Source organism: Vigna umbellata, chromosome 9 (genome assembly GCF_029865625.1).
Source record: "Vigna umbellata cultivar VRB3 chromosome 9, Vumbellata_1.0, whole genome shotgun sequence".
Classification (NCBI taxonomy): domain Eukaryota; kingdom Viridiplantae; phylum Streptophyta; class Magnoliopsida; order Fabales; family Fabaceae; genus Vigna; species Vigna umbellata.
Genome location: NC_142173.1, coordinates 32,137,746 through 32,155,861, shown reverse-complemented (window position 1 = coordinate 32,155,861; position 18,116 = coordinate 32,137,746). Strand labels below are relative to the sequence as shown.

At 40.5% G+C, this 18,116-nt stretch overlaps 3 protein-coding genes across 3 annotated transcripts; 1 reads left to right on the top strand and 2 right to left on the bottom strand.

The window, feature by feature from the left end:
* Positions 1 to 147: 147 nt before the first annotated feature.
* On the bottom strand, positions 148 to 1,241 carry LOC148193232 (uncharacterized). Its single transcript, XM_088099388.1, has 3 exons — positions 1,163 to 1,241; positions 334 to 994; positions 148 to 205 (listed from the first exon to the last, which is right to left on the bottom strand). Exons 1-3 carry the CDS (start codon positions 1,239 to 1,241, stop codon positions 148 to 150), a joined length of 798 nt encoding a protein of 265 aa, XP_087955514.1.
* A 6,417-nt stretch (positions 1,242 to 7,658) lies between these two features.
* On the top strand, positions 7,659 to 10,409 carry LOC148193231 (uncharacterized). Its single transcript, XM_088099387.1, has 3 exons — positions 7,659 to 8,838; positions 9,148 to 9,551; positions 9,672 to 10,409. The coding sequence occupies exons 1-3, from the start codon at positions 7,659 to 7,661 to the stop codon at positions 10,407 to 10,409; spliced, it is 2,322 nt and encodes a 773-aa protein (XP_087955513.1).
* Positions 10,410 to 15,219: 4,810 nt separating this feature from the next.
* LOC148193230 (uncharacterized) lies at positions 15,220 to 17,428 on the bottom strand (the record flags this gene model as incomplete). Its single annotated transcript, XM_088099386.1, has 5 exons — positions 15,220 to 15,693; positions 16,097 to 16,180; positions 16,817 to 16,935; positions 17,166 to 17,239; positions 17,350 to 17,428. Coding segments are annotated over 5 exons (411 nt in total), but the record flags the coding sequence as incomplete, so codon positions are not given.
* Positions 17,429 to 18,116: the final 688 nt, after the last annotated feature.

Below are 18,116 nucleotides of genomic sequence, written 5' to 3'. Positions count from 1 at the left end.
TCTATAGGACATCTTACACAAACTGTAGACGTCTTGATCCCACCAGCCGCTGGGGTTGACACCACCAAGTCGAACTGTAATTCACTCTCCACTAGCCCCAGTTTCTCAACGCACGCCTTCGAGATGAAGGAATGAGTTGCCCCCGAATCATACAACACACCACACGGCTTTCCAAACAATAAGCAAATGCTGGTGATGAGTGTACCTGAACGAGCAGCTTCAGCACCCGTAATAGCATAAACTCTTCCTGTTGCTTGCGCACGTCCACCTCTCCCTTGTTGGGCTCTTCCAGCGTTCGGCGGCCTCATTGCCGCACGTCCTCCCATATTGCACTCGTTCTCCAAGTGCCCATTCTGCCTGCAACGAGTACAATATTTTCCCCCTGATAATTGTGGACAAGCCCACCGATAGTGCGGTCCTCCACACTGATAACAAGTTAAGCTCCTTGGCTGTCCAGATTGGCCGACAGTGACCAAGGCTTGTGATCCGCCAGGGGACTGAGTTGGACGAACGTATGGGGACCTTCTCTGAACAGAACCTCCCCTGGACACTATGGGTCCTCTACTCACTTGTTGTTTCTTCTTGTGTCGTTCAGCTTCTGCCATATTTTTCTCCAAAACCTTGGCCCTTTCAACCATGGCAGGAAACGTCCGTATACACAAGCTGGAGATCAAAACCTTCAAGTCACTCCGCAGTCCGTTTTCAAACTTACGGCACTGCCATTCTTCGTTTGTGGCCATCGTGTTGAAACGAACCAAGTGTTTGAACTTGTTCGTATACTCAGAAATAGACATCCCGCCTTGGACCAGTTGAAGAAACTCCACCTCTTTTGCAAACCGAACGCTATCAGGAAAATATTCTTCGTAGAATTTACTCCTAAACGCTTCCCAAGTAATAGGAGTTTGAGCGTCTGTCAAGAGAGCTTTCACGCTCGCCCACCAGTGGTTCGCTTCACCAGTCAACAAATACTCAGCGTACGCCAACCTGTTCACATCTGGGCAGCGTTTGGCGTTGAAAATTCTCTCAATATCTCCCAGCCACTGATCAGCCTCATCAGGGAGGCACTTTCCACTGAACTTAGCTGGGTGATGCTGCAGGAAGCTCTCCAAACTCCACTCGGCAGTAGGTTGAGCAGCGTTTGAAGAGGATGCTCCAGGTGTACCTCTGGTGGCAGCAAGAATCTCCATCAATTGTCTTTGCGTGTTTTCAGAATTTACACGCGAAGCCTCCAAACCTTGCATAGCAGCCTGGTTTTGCTGCATCAACGTGGCGTTCTGCTCCAGTAACGTTGTGTTCTGTTGATGCAGCCTTTCAACCACGGTTTCCAACAACCTAGTGCTGCTGGACGTATCAGACTCGTTCGGTTGAGGAGGAGGAGGTAGCCTAGGTGCCATTTGTTCTCTGGATGCAGAGAAAAACAAACGAGTGTTAGTTATGTCCAAGAGTTAAAACAATAATAACTCGTTAAACATGCAATAAGCACACAGCAAAGACACAGTGCACTCATAACCCTACAGTGTCCTTAAAAGAACAAAACTGCTCTGATACCAATAAATGTAACATCCCAATAAATAGTAATTACCATTAATTAGAACTAATCACATTTACAGAGTTAAACAGTGCAGTCTTAACTAAAATCAGCTAATTAAAAGCCGAACGTACAAAATATACGGGAAATCAAAATCTATACACAATTCCAAGTTCTGGACGAACGGCTCTCCAAAACTAATAAGCCGAACGTCCCAAAATACAAAAAACACTAATAGCTACAACTGGACGAGCGCTCTACTGCTCAGCTTTAACTTCAACTTCTACCAGGTTGACGTCCTCCAAATTTTCTTCTTCTAGCATCTCATCAAGTGGCACCTCTCCATCTGCTCACATCCACAACGGATGATCATTGCATTGACAAGACGGACGTACATAACCAGTAGACAACACAAGGAATTTGCAAGGGTAAGCTTAGGTAATTTAATTCATACAATCAACATATTTTAACATACACAATCAATCATACAGTTCATACAGCAATAGGCATATATCCAAACATATAATAACTCATTCAAACTCTCATAATTAACGACTGTCCGGACTGTATGAAGCCATGTATCTACAGGCGTTCTTGCACCCGGGTGGTGTGGTAACTGGGAAACACTCAACAGCTGCCACCCGAGGTTAACCCTATCAGTCCAAAGTACTCAATAGGACTAGGGCCTCCTGCCATTCCCACGCATGACCTACTTCCCCCTACATGAGGACGAGCACTCACGGAATATCAGGATGAACAGCCATCAGCAGCTTTACCATGGTCATACTACATAACTTACACATTCAGATCATATAGACGTTCCTCCTTGGAACGTTCGTTCAAATTTCATTTTCAATATTTCACTTAAAATAACGTTCACACATCTTAACCATTTCTATTATTCACATTTTCATTCTATGTTCCACTTCCATAAAATAACGAGCGCTCATCCTTTTCAAAATAAGGACGAACGTTAGTTCATTACAGAGAAATAATCGTTTCTGAACAAAAGAAACGAACCTTTGTCCTCTGACGGACGTTATGAGTAGTTAAATAAAGTAGTTGAATTGATTCCAAAAGATCTGAATAATACTTAGAAAAATTTTAAGTATAAAGACTCTAGGTCGAATGAAAAGGATAAAGACATTACCAAATTATTTATATAAACAACAGAGTATGATTTAATTCAGAAGACAAAACTGTCAGGCAATGACCGAACGTCAATTAATAATTTGGACGAACGCTATTTACGTTCGCTCATGAATCAATGATAAGGACGAGCGTTCAAGTATAAACCGTACACAGCTTAGGACGAACGCTAGGTGAATGACCGAGCACTAAAATAGAACGAACACTCATTTAGAACGAACGTTCGGTATTAGACCGAACGCTAATCAGGACGAACGCTTGATCTAAGACCGAGAGCTCATTTGGACGAACGCTCAGTATAAGACTAAGCGCTACCTATGACGAACGCTGGAATATAAAACCGAGCGTTACTAAAATACTTCAATTTATTTCAATCGTTGGACACGCTAGGCTGAGCCGAATGCTCAAACCTAACCCTTCACACAAAGGACGCTCGCTCTTCATCAGGATCCTTTCCGAATGAAAGAATTCTTATTCTAAGTCCTTTTCAAGGGAAACCGAACGGTATAAGACCGTTCGATGACGAGCGTACATTATCAAGCAGAGAATATGATATTTTCCAGATTTTTCATTTTACAATAACTTTACAGTTTTCATACGATTCATAACTTATAATTTCTCTCCACCATAAATCTCATACATTACAAAATTCATATTATCATCCCAAACCATACAGAAATTTAATCATATTCCAAATCATACGTTTCATTCTCAGCATACAGTTCAAACAATATTCATCATATACATCCAGTGCAACCATGCTCGTTCATGCATACTTAAACATCAAATATTTCATGCATTTCAGACATCCCGTACACTTCATTGCTTTCATACACATCAAACAAGTATTAAATTAAATTACTAAAGCTTCCCTTACCTGGTTCAGTAGTGCACTTCCAAATGCTTAAGGTTTCTCTCGTGCTCTCACGGCTTTCTATCCAGAATTTCACTCAACAACTTCCACTTAACTAATACACCAAAATCATAAACAGATCAGACCTCTAACCCACACATGCAACCAGAATTTTGGTTCGCATGAACTAAATAGACGAGATGCAGAGACGAGAACTTACCAGTTCAGATCTCGGTTTTGTTCGGTTCAGCGCGATGCTCACAGTGCAGGGAACGTTTCTACGGTATCTGAAATGGGATCGGAGGGGATGATGGTGAGTTATCTTAGAGAGAAGATGAAGACGGTTTAGAGAGAGGGCAGAGAATTTGAAAGCAGAAACTCTGGGAAGAAGATGAAGCATGCAGAAGGGAGAGGAAGAGTTTTCCAGAAAAGTTCATTTTGTTCCTTCCCACATCCGCACGATCGTGCGTCTCCCCTGCCGACACCTGTATCCCCATTACTGATTCCCATTCTATTTCGGTGACACTTGGCATTGTGACAGAGGGAGTGCATGTGCGTTATTAATGCACTGCAGAGGGGTTTTCCCTTCATAAATATTGATTTGACAAGGTGTTTATCATGATTAATTTTCCAGGGTTCTACATTCTCCCTAACTACAAAAATTTTCGTTGCAAGGATACACCAAATCCTTGCTTGAAGAGGTAAGAAAGTTCTGTTCCAAAGTTAATTTAGTTTTCGCATGCATTTAACTATTTCTTCGTGATGTGTTTAGAATTTTCAATCTCATGAAAATTTTGCTTTCTGTTTATGATTTTCTTGTGTTAAGATAACTTGAACAGCTCATTACAAATTCAGTAATTTACAATTCATGTTTAAGTCATTTCGATTTCAATTCTTTTCTTCCATTGACAAAAAATAATATCTAGTAGAAAAATTCATGATATTCAACAATGTTTCTTTACATGATAAAACGAGCATGTTTGGGTATATTAGAAGTTCTGCACACATAAGTTTTGGTTATTGGATACATAAGATTTAGTAATTGAGGATAATAAACTATTATTTTAGAATGTGCTTGAGAAAAAAATTGAAGACAGATAATGAATTTTGGGTGTTTAGTGTTAGACATACGAGTCTAAGTCTCACATTAGACAGAAATGAGAAAAGTAGATATAAAGTACGATGCATTAATTCATTGTTTTAATATTTTAGGTAGAGAAAGATGTCAATCTCTTATGTATTTAGATTCAAATTTTATTGATCTGATCTCTAGTGAATCTTTTTCGTAAACCTTACATTTAGTATGGAGGAAAAAGAAAGAAAAAACAATATTTATGAATCATTGTCACGTCCCATTAATGTGTGTGCTGAGTCACCACTGTGCTGCCATAAATGCGCCCACGCTCCAAGTGCAGTGCAATTAAAACGCACTCACATTCCCTGACCCCTCTCTGCCATGTGTCAATTCGGAAGGTTCTGAATGCAGTAGTGGAAGCCAGGTGTCAGCGCAAGAGATAACGTCCGTTTGACTATGGGAAGGGAATTAATTTTTCTGAAACACTTTTCCCTTCTCTGCGCACACCTTCATCTTCCTCAGAAATTCAAACCTCCATTTTCTCCTCCTTCTCTCTAGAACCTTGCTTCTTCTCTCTTCTGTAACTCACCATTCTGCACTCCGATCACGTTTCAGAGCCGTGAGGACGATCACTGCACCAAGAGCTCCAGATTGAACCGAACAACTTACAGTTCTGGTAAGTTTTATTTGGACGCTCGTTTCTGGAAATTCCTGCAAACCATATTCCGGTGCATGCAATGGTGTGGACTAAGTATTTTTTTTTTTTTGGTTAGTTTAGTTGGAAAGCTTGAGTGAAACGTTGAGAGAGTCTCGGTTAGACGAATCAAGATCCACTCCTTTTAGGACGTTCACTACAATCCGGGTAAGGGAAGCTTATTGGTTTGATTCATGTGAATTTCTGTACTGCATGTGTGTTATTGTGATGTTGAAAATATGATTTATGATTTTGGACTTTTGGTATGAGAATATGATTCTGAAATGATGTATGAAAGTGATGTAATGTGCTATGGTTTGAATTATTTGAAACATGAACTGTATGATGAGATGCTGCAATGAAAATGTATGGAGTTGTATCATGATATGAGTAAATTGATGTATGAAAGATTATACTGAAAAATGTGTATACTGTAAGTTGATTTTGAATATGTAAGACTATGAAAATGAACGTTCGTATCGATACGGTCATTTACCGTTCGGTAGTCTTAGTAATTTCCTTGAAGTAGTTGAACCCTTTCATTTGGAAAGGACTCCCTTTGAGGACGAACGCCCTCTTATATAGCTTTACGTTTGAGCATTTGGCCAGACGTACACTTCATGAGTGTTGCGTGAGAATTGAGAAGCTTGATATCATCCTTTTTGATCACTTAGTCAAATTGTAAGACTTAAATTTAAGTATTTTATCTTAATAGAAATCCCAAAACTTCTTTGATTTTGGGCGCGTACGTCCTGAAGTGGCGCTCGGTCTTAGCCCGAACGCTCGTCCTCAAAAGAGTAAATGATAAGTAGCGCTCGGTCTGATACCGAACGCTCGTCCAAATGAGTATGTGGTAAAAGAACGCTCTGTACCATACCGAACGTTCGTTCCTTCCTAAATTATCAACGAGCGGTAATAGCGTTCGTCCCAAATTTGAAATAGCGTTCGTCCGTAAAAATCTAAATAGCGGTTGTCCAATAATCCTAGTAACGTTCGTCCAAGATTTCAGTGACGTTCGTCCAAAAGTTTCATTTTAACGCTCGGTCATTGACTGGCGGTTGACTCTTGAATTAAATCGTGTTTGGATCCTGTATCTAAACAATTTGTGATATATCTATCCATTTGATTCGTTCCAGAGTTATTGAATTTAAATTATTCTAAGTATTATCCGGGTCGTACTAAAGTCAGTTCATTTAACTGATTCAAAGGAGTCTTTCTCGGTCTCGCTCTCGACGTTCGTCCTTGTTATGAAGGGGAGTGAACGTTCGTCCTTTTTATGCAAGTGGAACATAGAATGAAAATGTATTTAAGAGGAAGAATTAAGATGTGCGAACACTATAAGAGTTGAAATTGTGATTATGGTTTTTGAACGAGCGTTCCATGGAGGAACGACTCTTGAATGGAAATTGAGATTTTTGTAAAGTATGAATGTGGTAAGCTTAGCTGGCGGGTCATCCTGATATTCCGTGAGTGCTCGTTCTCAAGTAGAGAGGAGCATGTCATGTGTGGGAATGGCAGGAGGTCTTAGTCCATAACTGTAACTTGGACAGAACGGACTAACCTCAGGTGGCAGCTGACGCGTATTCCAGCTCTTCCACCTGGGTGCACGGACGTCGTAGCTACACAGAATTCATACAAGTCCGGACGGTCGGTTTAGTATCAGGATTTTGATTAAGTTAATGATTGAATGAAATGTATGGGTTGTGACTTATTTGATTGTGTATTTGATATGTATGAAAAGTATGTTTGATTTGAATTAAATTAAGTAAGCTTACCCTTGCACTTCCATTGTGTTGTCTGTCTATGTATGTCCGTCTTGTCAAATGCAATGATCATCCGTGTGGATGTGAGCAGATGGAGATGCTTCTCTGGAGCAAGCGCTTGAAGAGGAAGTGATTGCTGAAGATAACTTAGTTGAAGTTGAAGTGAAGGCCGAACAGTACAGGCGTTCGGTTTAGTGTAGTTAGAATAGCGAGCGGCTGTGAGCGAGCGCTCTTTTGTTAATTGTAAATATTTGAACGTTTCGGTCAGGTTTTGTAAACCGTTCGTTCTAATTATTTTGTAAACGCTCGTCAAATTATATTATGAAAGGCCGTTCGGCCATTTATGAATTTCTGTTTCCTTTTATATTAAAACTGTTTTGTTATATTGATTAATGTGATTATTCTAAGTATATAGTTGATGACTGTATAATTTTGGGATGTTACATTATTGGTATCAGAGCAGTTTTGTTCTTCTAAGGACACTGTAGGTTATGAGTGCACTATGTTTTTGCTGTGTGCTTATTGCTTGTTTAACGAGTTATTGTTTTAACTCTTGAACATTATTAACGATCGTTTTTCTCTGATCCAGAGAACTAATGGCGCCTAGACTCCCTCCTCCTCCGCAACCGAGCGAGCCTGATACGTCCAACAACACCAGGTTGTTGGAAACAGTGGTGGAACGACTGCATCAACAAAACACCACTTTAATGGAGCAGAATGCTGTTCTGATGCAGCAGAATCAGAGCGCCATGCAAAGTTTAGAGGCTGCTCGCGCTAATTCTGAGGAAACTCAGAGACAATTGATGGAACTCATCTCTGCCACCAGAGGCACGCCAGGAGCGTCCTCTTCCAATGCTGTTCACCATACAGAGTGGAGTTTGGAGAGCTTTCTTCAACACCACCCGGCCAAATTTAATGGAAAATGTCTACCGGACGAGGCAGACCAGTGGCTACGGGACATGGAGAGAATTTATAATGCTAAGAGGTGTCCAGATGATAATCGCTTAGCATTCACGGAGTACCTTCTGACGGGAGAAGCGAGTCACTGGTGGGCGAGCGTAAAAGCAATTCTGACGGACGCTCACAGCCCCATTAATTGGGAAGTGTTCAGAGCCAAATTTTACGAAGAATACTTCTCTGACAGCGTACGGTTTGCCAAGGAAGTGGAATTTCTTCAGCTGGTTCAGGGAGGAATGTCCGTTTCAGAGTATACAAATAAATTCAAGCATCTGGTAAGGTTCAACACGATGGCCACTAGTGAAGAGTGGCAATGCAGGAAGTTCGAAAATGGGCTGAGGAGTGATTTGAAAGTACTAATTTCCAGCCTATGTATCCGTTCGTTCCCTGCAATGGTGGAGAGAGCGAAAGTATTAGAAAAGAATATGGCTGAGGCCGAACAGCATAAGAAGCAACAAATCTCCAGGGGATCGATTCTAGCAAGATCAAATGTGAATCGGAATAGAACTCCCTACGCTCGTCCAGGACAGTCAAGTGGATCGCAGACAATGGTAGTTGCTGGACAGTCGGGACAACAGGGGGCAGTAAGATGTTTTCAATGTGGAGGGCCCCATTACAAGTCAGCTTGCCCTCAACTGATAGGAGTGAAATATTGCACTCGTTGTAGAAGACACGGCCACTTAGAAAACGAGTGTAATATGGGTGGACGTGCAGTGATGAGACCACCCAACACTGGAAGAAATCAAGCAAGAGGTGGTGGACGAGCCCAAGCTGTTGGGCGTGTATATGCGATTACTGGTGCAGAGGCAGCAAGTTCAGGTACACTTATTACCAGCACGTGCTTGTTATATGGAATGAAATGTTGCGTGTTGTTTGACTCGGGGGCGACACACTCCTTCATCTCGAAGGCGTGCGTTGATAAGTTGGGGATAGTGGCGAGAGAGATGCAGTTTGATTTGGTGGTGTCAACACCAGCAGCTGGTGAGGTTAGGACGTCTACCATGTGCGTTAGATGTCCTATTGAGGTAGAAGGGCGTAGATATAAGGTGAGCCTCATATGTTTGCCTCTCAAAGACTTAGAAGTAATTTTGGGAATGGATTGGCTGAATACCAATCGCATTCTCATAGATTGTGGAGCTAAGAAGTTGGTGTTTCCTGAAGAAGACGAGGAGTATTTGGGTGTGACGCTCAGCCAGTTGAAAGAAGATATCATGGAGGGCGCGAGTTGCTTTTTGATCATGACGAACGAAGACAGAGAGAGTGCGGGTAAAAGTTTTGAACGTTCGTCCAATAAGTACACTGAAGGACGAACGGTTGTGGACGAATTCCCGGATGTATTTCCGGATGAAGTGCCAGGACTCCCTCCTGTTCGTGAAGTGGAATTTACGATTGATTTAGTAACGACCGCAGCACCCATATCCGTCCAACCATATAGAATGGCACCAGCCGAACTGGTGGAACTCAAGATGCAAATTGAAGATTTAATGGACAAGAAATTCATTCGCCCAAGCGTGTCACCTTGGGGAGCGCCCGTATTATTGGTGAAGAAGAAGGATGGCAGCTCTCGGCTATGCATTGACTATCGTCAATTGAATAAGCTGACCATCAAGAATAAATACCCATTGCCTCGGATTGACGATCTACTGGACCAGTTGCATGGAGCGAGCGTCTTCTCTAAAATAGATTTGAGGTCAGGCTATCACCAGATTCGGGTTAAGGAAGGAGACATCCAGAAGACGGCCTTCCGTTCGCGATACGGACATTATGAATACGTGGTCATGCCGTTTGGTGTGACGAACGCTCCAGCTGTCTTCATGGACTATATGAACCGGATCTTCAGGCCGTACTTAGACAAGTTTGTGGTGGTGTTCATTGACGATATTCTCATCTACTCCAAGAGTTGTGAAGAGCATGAAGAGCATTTGAGGTTGGTACTTGGAGTGTTGAGAGAAAAAGAGTTGTACGCTAAGCGGTCCAAATGTGAATTTTGGATGAAGGAAGTGCAGTTCTTGGGTCACGTTGTGTCTGCTGGTGGGATTTCAGTTGATCCGGCTAAGGTACGAGCGGTCTTGGAATGGGAGAGTCCACGCTCGGTCACTGAAGTGAGAAGTTTCGTGGGACTCGCGGGCTACTATAGGCGTTTCATAGAAGGATTTTTTAAGATAGTAGCACCGTTAACACAACTGACCAGGAAGGATCACCCGTTCGCCTGGACCGATCGGTGTGAATCTAGTTTTCAAGAACTGAAGCAGAAGTTGACGAGCGCTCCAGTTTTGGTAATTCCGGACACCGCCAAACCTTTCGAAGTTTACTGTGACGCATCTCACCAAGGTTTGGGGTGCGTTCTTATGCAAGAGAAGAAGGCAGTGGCGTACGCTTCTCGGCATTGAAGATACATGAGAGGAATTATCCGACGCACGACCTGGAGCTGGCAGCGGTCGTCTTCGCTTTGAAGATTTGGAGACACTACTTGTATGGATCCGTTTTCAAGGTCTTCAGCGATCACAAGAGCCTCAAGTACCTCTTCGATCAAAAGGAGTTAAACATGAGACAAAGGAGGTGGTTGGAGTTCTTGAAGGATTATGACTTCGAGTTGCTTTATCATCCTGGTAAAGCGAACGTTGTGGCAGACGCGTTGAGCAGAAAGGTGGTACATGTGTCGTCCATGATGGTACGTGAGTTGAGCCTTGTGGAAAGCTTTAGAGACCTAAGGTTGCAGTTCAATTTAGAACCGGACAGCATCAAATGCTGCAACCTTAGGATATCCAGTAACGTGTTTGACCGGATCAGAATGAAGCAGCTTGAAGATGAGGAATTGATGAAGATAAGAGGCGCGCTCGGCACAGATCAAGCAAAACATTTCAATACTGGAACGGACGGCCTATTACGTTATATGGGTAGGACGTGCGTTCCAAATGATGGAGAGCTGAAGCGAATCATATTGGAAGAAGGACATCACAGTCGTCTTAGCATGCATCCTGGCATGACTAAGATGTATCACGATTTAAAGCAGTCGTTCTGGTGGCCAGGAATGAAGAATGATGTCGCACGTTTTGTGGCTTCATGTCTAACTTGTCAACGTGCCAAAGCTGAATATCAAAGACCGGGCGGCCTACTGCAACCTTTGGAGATTCCAGAATGGAAGTGGGACAGCATTTCAATGGACTTCGTGACACACTTGCCTCGCACATTCAAGAATCACGATTCCATTTGGGTGATAGTGGATCGTTTAACAAAGAGTGCTCACTTCCTACCCATCAACCTGAAGATGTCATTGACCAACTTGGCAAAGCTCTACATCAAAGAGATCGTTCGTCTGCATGGAGTGCCGTCCAGCATTATTTCTGACCGAGACACCAGGTTCACCTCTCGGTTTTGGCAGTCGTTGCAAAGTGAACTGGGCAACAAACTCCAAATGAGTTCAGCGTACCATCCTCAGACGGACGGTCAATCCGAGAGAACAATTCAGACGCTCGAAGATTTATTAAGGACGTGCGTACTCGATCACATGGGAGTTTGGGATGAAATCCTGCCGTTAGTGGAGTTCACCTACAACAACAACTTCCAGTCAAGCATTGGAATGGCTCCTTTTGAATCTCTTTACGGACGTAAATGCTGCACACCACTTTGCTGGTTTCAAGAAGGAGAAAACATATTGACTGGACCCGAGCTCGTTCAACAAACGACTGAAAAGGTGAAATTAATTCAAGAGAGGTTGAAGACGTCCAGAAGCAGGCAGAAGTCATACGCAGATAAGAGGAGACGACCCTTGGAGTTCGAAGCTGGCGATCATGTTTTTCTAAGGTTAAATCCAACTACGGGAGCAGGAAGAGCATTGCGTTCAAAGAAATTATCTCCTAAGTTCGTGGGGCCGTACCAGATCACAAGAAAGATTGGACCTGTTGCATACGAGCTAGCCCTACCTCCACAATTGTCCAACCTTCATCCAGTGTTTCACGTCTCGCAACTTCGAAAGTACGTAGCTGATCCCTCGCACATATTGGAACTGGAGGACGTTCGTCTTCGACAAGACCGAACGCTAGAGATGAAACCGATTCGCATTGAAGACGAACGCACCAAGTTATACAAAGGAAAGAACGTTCGGTTAGTTAAAGTGGTGTGGGACGAGAAGACGGGCGACTCTACCTGGGAAGTGGAAGACGCTATGAAAGACTTGTACCCTCACCTCTTCCCTGGTAAGACTTAATTTTCGAGGACGAAAATTTTTTTTAGTTAGGGGGATTGTCACGTCCCATTAATGTGTGTGCTGAGTCACCACTGTGCTGCCATAAATGCGCCCACGCTCCAAGTGCAGTGCAATTAAAACGCACTCACATTCCCTGACCCCTCTCTGCCATGTGTCAATTCGGAAGGTTCTGAATGCAGTAGTGGAAGCCAGGTGTCAGCGCAAGAGATAACGTCCGTTTGATTATGGGAAGGGAATTAATTTTTCTGAAACACTTTTCCCTTCTCTGCGCACACCTTCATCTTCCTCAGAAATTCAAACCTCCATTTTCTCCTCCTTCTCTCTAGAACCTTGCTTCTTCTCTCTTCTGTAACTCACCATTCTGCACTCCGATCACGTTTCAGAGCCGTGAGGACGATCACTGCACCAAGAGCTCCAGATTGAACCGAACAACTTACAGTTCTGGTAAGTTTTATTTGGACGCTCGTTTCTGGAAATTCCTACAAACCATATTCCGGTGCATGCAATGGTGTGGACTAAGTATTTTTTTTTTGGTTAGTTTAGTTGGAAAGCTTGAGTGAAACGTTGAGAGAGTCTCGGTTAGACGAATCAAGATCCACTCCTTTTAGGACGTTTCACTACAATCCGGGTAAGGGAAGCTTATTGGTTTGATTCATGTGAATTTCTGTACTAAATGTGTGTTATTGTGATGTTGAAAATATGATTTATGATTTTGGACTTTTGGTATGAGAATATGATTCTGAAATGATGTATGAAAGTGATGTAATGTGCTATGGTTTGAATTATTTGAAACATGAACTGTATGATGAGATGCTGCAATGAAAATGTATGGAGTTGTATTATGATATGAGTAAATTGATGTATGAAAGATTATACTGAAAAATGTGTATACTGTAAGTTGATTTTGAATATGTAAGACTATGAAAATGAACGTTCGTATCGATACGGTCATTTACCGTTCGGTAGTCTTAGTAATTTCCTTGAAGTAGTTGAACCCTTTCATTTGGAAAGGACTCCCTTTGAGGACGAACGCCCTCTTATATAGCTTTACGTTTGAGCATTTGGCCAGACGTACACTTCATGAGTGTTGCGTGAGAATTGAGAAGCTTGATATCATCCTTTTTTATCACTTAGTCAAATTGTAAGACTTAAATTTAAGTATTTTATCTTAATAGAAATCCCAAAACTTCTTTGATTTTGGGCGCGTACGTCCTGAAGTGGCGCTCGGTCTTAGACCGAACGCTCGTCCTCAAAAGAGTAAATGATAAGTAGCGCTCGGTCTGATACCGAACGCTCGTCCAAATGAGTATGTGGTAAAAGAACGCTCTGTACCATACCGAACGTTCGTTCCTTCCTAAATTATCAACGAGCGGTAATAGCGTTCGTCCCAAATTTGAAATAGCGTTCGTCCGTAAAAATCTAAATAGCGGTTGTCCAATAATCCTAGTAACGTTCGTCCAAGATTTCAGTGACGTTCGTCCAAAAGTTTCATTTTAACGCTCGGTCATTGACTGGCGGTTGACTCTTGAATTAAATCGTGTTTGGATCCTGTATCTAAACAATTTGTGATATATCTATCCATTTGATTCGTTCCAGAGTTATTGAATTTAAATTATTCTAAGTATTATCCGGGTCGTACTAAAGTCAGTTCATTTAACTGATTCAAAGGAGTCTTTCTCGGTCTCGCTCTCGACGTTCGTCCTTGTTATGAAGGGGAGTGAACGTTCGTCCTTTTTATGCAAGTGGAACATAGAATGAAAATGTATTTAAGAGGAAGAATTAAGATGTGCGAACACTATAAGAGTTGAAATTGTGATTATGGTTTTTGAACGAGCGTTCCATGGAGGAACGACTCTTGAATGGAAATTGAGATTTTTGTAAAGTATGAATGTGGTAAGCTTAGCTGGCGGGTCATCCTGATATTCCGTGAGTGCTCGTTCTCAAGTAGAGAGGAGCATGTCATGTGTGGGAATGGCAGGAGGTCTTAGTCCATAACTGTAACTTGGACAGAACGAACTAACCTCAGGTGGCAGCTGACGCGTATTCCAGCTCTTCCACCTGGGTGCACGGACGTCGTAGCTACACAGAATTCATACAAGTCCGGACGGTCGGTTTAGTATCAGGATTTTGATTAAGTTAATGATTGAATGAAATGTATGGGTTGTGACTTATTTGATTGTGTATTTGATATGTATGAAAAGTATGTTTGATTTGAATTAAATTAAGTAAGCTTACCCTTGCACTTCCATTGTGTTGTCTGTCTATGTATGTCCGTCTTGTCAAATGCAATGATCATCCGTGTGGATGTGAACAGATGGAGATGCTTCTCTGGAGCAAGCGCTTGAAGAGGAAGCAAGCGCTTGAAGAGGAAGTGATTGCTGAAGATAACTTAGTTGAAGTTGAAGTGAAGGCCGAACAGTAAAGGCGTTCGGTTTAGTGTAGTTAGAATAGCGAGCGGCTGTGAGCGAGCGCTCTTTTGTTAATTGTAAATATTTGAACGTTTCGGTCAGGTTTTGTAAACCGTTCGTTCTAATTATTTTGTAAACGCTCGTCAAATTATATTATGAAAGGCCGTTCGGCCATTTATGAATTTCTGTTCCCTTTTATATTAAAACTGTTTTGTTATATTGATTAATGTGATTATTCTAAGTATATAGTTGATGACTGTATAATTTTGGGATGTTACAATCATTGTTCTATTTCTAACTTTTTTATTATCATCTCTAACATTTTTTTATAGGCAAATAATTATATTAAATAGAGCATTTGAGATCTTCAATCCATATATATATAAGAGAATAGTGAAATGTTTTGAATCTAAACATTTAAAGTCTCCAATTTTACATTTGAACAACCTCCACAACAACATTGAATGTTAAAATAATTTTTTATTAAGCCTACGATTATAAATAAATTCACAAAAACTATTTTTATTATGAAAAAAAAAAACATATAAACGAGACAGATGACATAAGAGAGATCAAAAGAATAGGTAGTAAAAGAAAACCATGAATAAACCGGAGAAAAAAATCCTTCATGTATATCCAATATAAGATAATTAATCTCATACATGTTTCCTTGATGAATCTAGGTAAGCTAAATATTTGGACCATAGGTTGGTCGAATTGATCCAACTAATTAACACTCCTAACAAACACAGCAATGGTGAAATCCAATCTTTTATAATTAATCTCTATGTGTAAATGCAGAATACAGACTTAAAATCTCAAACTCTTGGTTGATTTATCATTTGGAATATTAGATAAAGAAAAACATCAAGTTAAGAAAAAAAGTAAAAGAAAAGTTGTAACTTTAAAGTATTGGGGGGACGAACTAAACATGGTGCAACCTAATGCCGGTTCAATCTTCACATCAAGAGTCAATTTTTGGTAGTTGATTCTCCTCCAATGGACTAATTCTTTTTTTTTCTGCTATCTATACCCTGTTTTAAGAACTGCAACCTATTTCTGCACAAAATTTACATTACCAGAAATCAACGACAAGAAAATAAAACAATTAACGAATGAAGGGCATTAACAAATACCAAGACCACTGCACAAGTGCGAAACCCTGAATCCACTAATCAGACTGCTAATATAGCTTCATAGGGATATTTACACGGTAAGGGCAAGTCAAAACCATTTAATAATCCAATAACCGTACTTGATAGCAAAAATTTGATGAAAAGATATTTAAAAACTGAAATTCCAAGATCTATGTACTGCAAACCTGGATAGCCCAAAACACCAGCCCGCATAAATTACAAATAATATGACAAAGGCTTTACATGTATAGCATGGAACACAAGATAAAAATATTGTCAATCAAGTGATGTGCCACAAAAACACAATTATGGATGATAAACCTTACTTGGAATCAGTAAGGCGGCCATGTAGGCTCCATCTTTGGCGAAAACCTTCAATGCCCTCAATTCCACTAGCAAGAATTAGGCGCCTATACATATGAAACCAAGGTACATAAGATGTCCACAGATTGAAAATTCTAAACATCACATTCACACACCCAAATGTCACACGATATCCAATACACATATATTGTCAAAAGTTTTGGGTGCTAAAGTGAGGAAATAAGGTCAATCAATAGAAGTATATAAGGCAATCCAAGAGCTCTTATGAATTTAGTTTATAGTTTTTAGTGCCTAAAGAGAACTTATTTTATACAAATTCACTACCAACTTCAATAAAATAAACTATGTGCTTTAGATATTGGAGATCAGTTTGAAAAAACAAAATAAAACTTAGTCCTAGGTTTTGATTTATTTTTTAAATAGATATTAGAAGTCCAAATAAGAACAAATATTCTTCTCTACCATCATAAATTTTGGGATAAGTACAGTAATATCTTTAGAAGAGTAAGATAGAGCACCACCTTCCTTAAAATAAAAGCAATGAAATGTTTAGTCATAAAAGATAATAATGTCTAAAGAAGCTGAAGTTTCTGTAGTTTAAAATCTTAGGAAAAATCATTCTTCAAGGATTTATTAAAAGCTTGCTTTATGCTCCATTAGGATATGTAAAGAAAAGAAACATTCTAGACAATGGACCACATTACAGGACTACTTGAACATACCTCTCCAATGATGTAACTTCTGCCTCAAGCTGAGAGGCCCTCCCCTTGGCTTCATCTAGAGGCATTGATAAACCCAACTTCAATTCACTATCTTGAAGTCGCTTCCGTATCTCCTTATCCTGGAGTTTATTTATTTTTATTCCAAAAAAAAGTAAAGGTGATGATAATCTAACAAACTTAATTGTCCTAAATCTTTATCTCCAACAATAACAATTAGCAAATACTACACATATTAAAGATCATTCAAAGAAGATTACATATGATTTAGTGGTAAAATGGAAGAGATGGAGTAAGGAGGAAGAAAAATAAATGAATATTCATAAATGATATCTGATAACAATGTTCTCACCCTTCGTTCAGCACATTGCTTATATAAAGCAATTTCATCTTGACAAAATGGTTCAATGTCATTGATTTGCAAGCCTGCAAGATATAATAAAGCTCATAAAACGTTCAGATAAAAAAGGCTGCAATAGACAAACATCTAATATTAAAAACAATTATCTCGTTAACATACTGCACTGTTACTGAACCTTGTTGAAGTTTTAGTCCTTTAACTTCTCCAATCTGGGCATACCAAAAAAGTGTACCCACTTTTTTTACAAGGTCGGAAAAAAATCAAGTGACTCACGTTCCTACATAACCCTAATCCTAATTACAAAACAACGAAGCAAAATAACTGCTTAATGCATGTTGTAAGGAATCGTAATTAAAAAAAAAAAAAAAAAAAAAAAAAAAAAAAAAAAAGAAGACAAAACAAACGGGGAAGGAAGGAACGAGCGCTGGAAAGCGCCAGTTTTGCTGGCCATAAGGGACAGCAAACGTTGCTTCCATTCCCCATTCAAAAACAAGAAAAAGAAAATAAAAAGGGAGTATGGGGGTGGAAATCATTCCTGCAAAACTGAGAGAAGGTGAGGTGGGGAGCTGCTGAAGTGCAAGGAGGCTTTGGTGCTGCATCTGGAGGAGTGGAAGAGTGGCAGCAAGTTCTGGGAAAGAGGAGAAGTGGAGAACTTTTGAAGTTGGAAGGAGATCAAACCCTTTGGAGATAAATTCAAGGAAGTCTTCAAGAGGTAAGGGGTGCTAGATTTTTCGTTTTGATTAGTTAATCTTACTGTTTTTGTAGAAATCTAAAAGCTTTAGAGTTAAAAATGGAGGTTTTTCTGGTTTTCTGGAAAACCTGTGATTCTGCAGAATCTGCAGAATCGCGTTCGTCCAATTCGGTTTCAAATTGGACGTTCGTCCAAAACTAGACGAATTGAACGTTCGCCCACTTCGATTTGAACGCTCGTTTTTCTTTAGC